At 37.5% G+C, this 5,473-nt stretch overlaps 1 protein-coding gene across 1 annotated transcript; it reads right to left on the reverse strand.

Moving 5' to 3' along the window:
• Positions 1–3,884: 3,884 nt before the first annotated feature.
• On the reverse strand, positions 3,885–4,802 carry LOC122111257 (vomeronasal type-1 receptor 3-like). Its single transcript, XM_042683976.1, has one exon. The coding sequence runs from the start codon at positions 4,800–4,802 to the stop codon at positions 3,885–3,887; it is 918 nt and encodes a 305-aa protein (XP_042539910.1).
• Positions 4,803–5,473: the final 671 nt, after the last annotated feature.

Below are 5,473 nucleotides of genomic sequence, written 5' to 3' on the forward strand. Positions count from 1 at the left end.
CATATTTCTTAAAAATTACTTTATTGTCAGTGTTGATGTTTGGAGGTTTGCCTTCTTAGGGTTTTCTGAACCTCTTGAACTTGAAAGTTCATTTTGTCATTTGAAGTTTTCAGTCAATTTTTTCCTCAATCTTTCATAAGATTTCACAGGCAAAAATCATTGCAGAGTTCATGTCTAGTGTATTGGAAAACAGTACTTGTGGATGTATGAGAAGGGAAATGCAAATGATGTGACTTCTCTCCATGTGGGCAAACTGTAAAATTGTATGATTCTGTGTTTTATTTGCTACCTTCCACCATTTTGATGTATAAAACGTTTAATTTTTACGTTAATTTTTTGGTAGTTTTCTTCTGATGATTTAGATGTATTTTAACTGTTGTCAACTCAGTTCTGAAATATAAAAGTGGAGCTGAAAATAGCAGTGTTGGGAAACTCAAATTCGAGGCTTAGCAATTCATAACATCGGGCAGGAATTATATTTTACTTGTGTGTAACATCCCCCTCCCCCCTTTTTTTTCTTGAGATGGAGTCTCTATTGAGGCTAAGCTGAGCTTGACATTTGAACCCCTGGCCCCAGACACCACAGCTGTGTTGACAGCTGTAAATGACCACACCCAGCCTTCCTGTCTATTCTTAATATTCAGTAATATATTCTTCATGATACAAACTTCATATGGTAGCAGTTCATTTCCAGATTGTGCCATACTGTGTTTGAATTTAATACCAATAATTGATTCAGAATGTGTTTGCTTTGTTTTGTTCTTTATGTTGAAAGCTGTAAAAGAAAGAGAAATTACTGTTTGCAAGTCTCAGCTATATGAAAAATAAAGGTTCTGTACTTATAGTAATTTAAGTAATTTAAGAGTTGTGTATGTATAGAACTAACTAACTCAAAAAGGGACAGCCATTTACTACTGTTAATTAGGGAAATTTAAACCTGTATGTTTATATGGACAATAATGATAAATAATAGAACATTTTTTTTGCCATGTGGGACTTAAACTCAGATCTTGGATGCTGTTCCTAAATTTTTTCTGTTCAAGGTTAGCATTCTACACTTGAGCTATAGCTCCACCTTTAGCACATTGCTGGTTAATTAGAGAGAAAAATCTCATAGATTTTCCTGTCTAGGTTGGCTTTGAAAACATGATCCTCAGATCTCAGCCTATGTGGTATTGAGGAATCGAACCCAGGGCCTCAGACATGCCAGGCAAGCGCTCTACCACTGAGCCACCTTCCCAGACCTCTTGCTATTGTTTCTAACATATTTATAAGGTGATTATTTTTGTTGCTTTGTATGTTCCTCCCCCATGGTATAACCCTTATTTTCATCTTATTTGATGTTGTTATCATTTGGGGAGTGGAAGGGAAAAAATAAATTGTTGTAATAGGGATACAGGTGAACCCATTGCAACAATGAGATGTACATGACGTTAGGTCGAAAAAAGAACTTTACAACTTTGGCGGGGTAGGATGGTAGGGGAAAATCAAATGAGGAGGCAACAATACTTGATAAGAAATGTACTCATTACCTTGCTCATGTAATTGTAGCCCCTCTGTACAGTGCTTTCATAATAAAAATTTATTAAAATAAAAAGAAATGAAGTTCCTTGCAAAAATACAGAAAATAAAGTAGCAATGTTGAAAAACTTACCAAGTTGATGTCCTGCTTCTTTTTTTAATTATTAGTAATAAGTTGTTTTTTATTGTGAAAATTCCATTCAGAGGGGTTACAATTACATGAGCAAGGTAATGAGTACATTTCTTATCAAGCATTCTTTCCTCCTCCTTTGTTTCCCCTTATCTTCCCTGCCCTCCCATTTCTCCCCTCTTCCCCAACACCCCCACTCCCCACCACCAAAGTTGCAAAGTTTGTTTTTTGACACAATGTCTTGTCTTGTACATCTCATTGTTACAATGGATCAGCCTGTATCCCTATTTTAAAAATTTGTTTTTTCCCTTCCCCTGCACAAATTATACCAACATCAAATACAATGAAAACAGGGGTTATACCGTGGGGGAGGGACATACAAAGCAACAAAGAAATATCTTATAAACATGTTAGAAACAATAGCAAGAAAGAAAAAAACATTTGAGTCCTTATCTTGAGGTTCATTTCGCCTAACATCAACTTATCTGACCGTTTCTGCTTGTCTCAGACATATACTAGTTATTGCAAATAAGGGAAACCATGGGACCTGTTTCTTTGGGCCTGGCTTCCTTCACTTAACGTATTTTTTTCCAAGTCTTTCCATTTCCTAACAAATGGGGCAATGTCATTCTTTCTGATGGAGGCATAGAATTCCATTGTGTATATATACCACATTTTCTTGATCCATTCATCTACTGAGGGGCATCTGGGTTAGTTCCACATCTTAGCTATGGTAAATAATGCTGCAGTAAACATTGTTATGCTGGTAGCTTTAGTGTGGTCTTGTTTGTAACCATTTGGGTAAATGCCCAAAAGTGGGATTGCTGGGTTATAAGGGAGCTCTATGTAGAGTCTTTTGAGGAACCTCCATACTACTTTCCAAAGTAGTTGGACAAGTTTACACTCCCACCAACAATGCAGTATGGTTCCCTTCTGTCCACATCCCCTCCAGCATCTGTTGTTATTAGAATTCTTGATTATAGCCATTCTAAATGGGGTGAGGTGGTATCTCAGTGTTGTTTTGATTTGCATTTCTTTTATGGCTAGGGAGGTTCAGTATTTCTTCATGTGTCTATTGGCCATCCTTCTTTCTTCTTCAGAGAAGTTTCTCGGTAAGTCTTTAGCCCACCTATATATTGGATCAGTTGTTTCTTTGAGGATTTGTTGTTGGAGGATTTAATTTTTTGAGTTCCAGATATATTTTAGATATGAGACCCTTGTCCATTGTATGCCTAGTGAAGATCTTCTCCCAATCCATAGGCTTTCTATTGATCTTGCTAGGTATGTCCTTTGCCATGCAGAAGCTCTGCAATCCCATTTGTCCAACTTTTCTTTGATTTGTTGTGTTTCTGGGTCTCTATTAAAAACATTTGGGACTGTGCTAAGGAGAACTAGAGTTTCTCCTATTCCGTCCTGTAATGTTTTCAGGGTGTCCACAGACTTTAACCTCATCATTGTGTTCCACTGCATTCATTCTATGAATAAATGCTTATGGATATTTTAACATAACCAAAAACTCCTCTTCTGCTAGTATTTAAATTGTGGTTATGAAATAATGAGCCATATGTGTGATCAAAACCTAGAAACTGGTTTCTTGCTAGTATTTAAATTGTGTTTATGAAATAATGAGCCAAATGTGGGATCAACACTTAGAAACTGGATTCTTGCCACAAAGGATAGATATACAGGAGTATTTTAGAAAATTTGCCAAATTGTTTCCTGGCTACCTACTACATATTTAGTGGTAATGAAAAACCCAGATTGAAAAATATTAGAATTAAAGGTAATAGGGCAGAGTAGAGAAAGAGATTTCTATGTCATTCTCTTTTTCTTTTTTTTTTTTTTTGGTGAGAGTCCCCTCGTTGGGCTGGAACTCTGGACCTGGGCACAGTTCCTCAGCTCTTCCGCTCAAAACTACCACTGTAACACTTGAGTTACAGCTCCATTTCCGCCTTTTTTTTTTTTTTTTTTTTTTTTGCTTATTTGGTGCTGAGGAACCGAACCCAGGGCCTCATGCATGCAAGGCAAGCACTCTACCTCTGAGCCACCTTCCCAACCCCATCATTCTGTTTTTCTATGATCTCTCTGTCAACTCAGGGTTACAGATAACAAGAGTTGGTGTCTGGCAATAAAAATTTATATATTAACCTATTTGAAATGATATTGATAACCAGCAAAACGGAATTAAGAACTCTTTAAAACTTACTATAAAGTCATTGAAATAGACATTTTCTTAATGCCTTTGTCTCCTCCAAGGCTTGCAGCTATCCAGATTTCCCTCTCTGTGAATCAGCACAAAGGGACTGAGAAATGCATAACTGATGGTCAAAAATTCTTGGACATTTAACATCATAGAATTATTCTGTAAGAAAGAATTTGAAAAGAAAGAAAAAATGTAATCTGTCCAATAGAAGAGAAGAAAACAGAACATCAGTAGGAGAACACTGTGAGCAGCTCTCATTTCAGGAAGAGTTTTGTGGAGGTGAGTGCTCTGAAGGTAGAGAACACGCTGGTGATGCTTGTGGAGAAGAAATAGCATGTAGCCACTGGCCCCACCCATGACTCCCTGAAACATGGCACTGTGCATGGCCATTAGAATAAGAAGAATCCATTTTATTTCCTGACTTTCTGGTTGAAAAGAACAATAATTGTTAGTTTTAGCAGCTTCTGACATGTTTTTCCTGCTACTCGTTATGTAATGAAGTAAGTTGATACTTTTCAAGGAATTGAGGATCCAAAAGAAGAGAAACAGGGGAAGAATTTTCCATGGAGTCTTTGGCTTGAATCTCCAGCACACAGAGCCTCTGGGACTGATGGTAATGGCCTGGACCACAGTGAGGAGACTGCTGGTGCAGATAGAAAAGTCCCGGGCCACCCTCTCCAGATAAACAACTATCTTACAGCCTATATCATCCAGGAAGTTTCTTAAACCAAAAGCTGTTATTGCTCTTAGAAATCCTTTGGAAAGAAGTATTATGGTATTTGCAAAAGCCAAGTGGATGAGAATAAGGTGTATAGATTTCTTCTGAGCACCTCTCCAAAAACTACATACAAAATTCGCAAAAACAATGATGTTCCCTACAATGCCAAGTGTGGTTACAAAGAGGAAGATGGTGCCCTTGACAAGATTCGAAACACTTTCTTGTGTCATGTCAGAAAAACTGGGATCCACCAAATGCCCTTGTGAAGAAAAAGCATCAGTAATGGTGATAATTATCTGCAAACATAGCTCCTGTTTTCAGCAATTTTCTCAAGTATAGGGACATTCATTTTATAAGAATGATGCAGTTTTTGACCTCAAAATCCTCCTTTGTGTGGCAATCCTTTTGAATTCTTTGATTATTGTGAAATGCCATTTGGAATAATAACACGCTGTTGTCACTGTATTTTATTTTGGTGCCATGCATCTTGTATGTATGTTTATCTGATTTGGGAAAGGCAAGGGGAATAACAAAATGATGAGACAAAAGACAAAGAGTGAACCAATGACATAACAGTACTCACAAAACACTATGCTGGAAATGAACCTTCCAACTCGGTGGCGGCAGGGGAATGGAGGGGCAGGAAAGTGGGAGAACATGAGGGAGGAGGAAACAATGTTTGGCAAGAAATGTACTCATCACCTTACTTTGTAACTGTAACCCCTCAGTACATAACCCTTGCAATAAAATAAAATTGAAACGACAACAGCAACAAAAGAAATGGGCATTAAAAATTTTTTTGAATACTCAGTCTTTCACTCTGGCCTGGCTTTTTCACTCAAGACTAACACTCTACCACATGAGCAGCACATCTACTTTTTGTTGTTGGTGGTGGTTATGG

The sequence above is a fragment of the Dipodomys spectabilis genome, unplaced genomic scaffold (genome assembly GCF_019054845.1).
Source record: "Dipodomys spectabilis isolate Male_0828 unplaced genomic scaffold, ASM1905484v1 ptg000085l, whole genome shotgun sequence".
NCBI lineage: Eukaryota > Metazoa > Chordata > Mammalia > Rodentia > Heteromyidae > Dipodomys > Dipodomys spectabilis.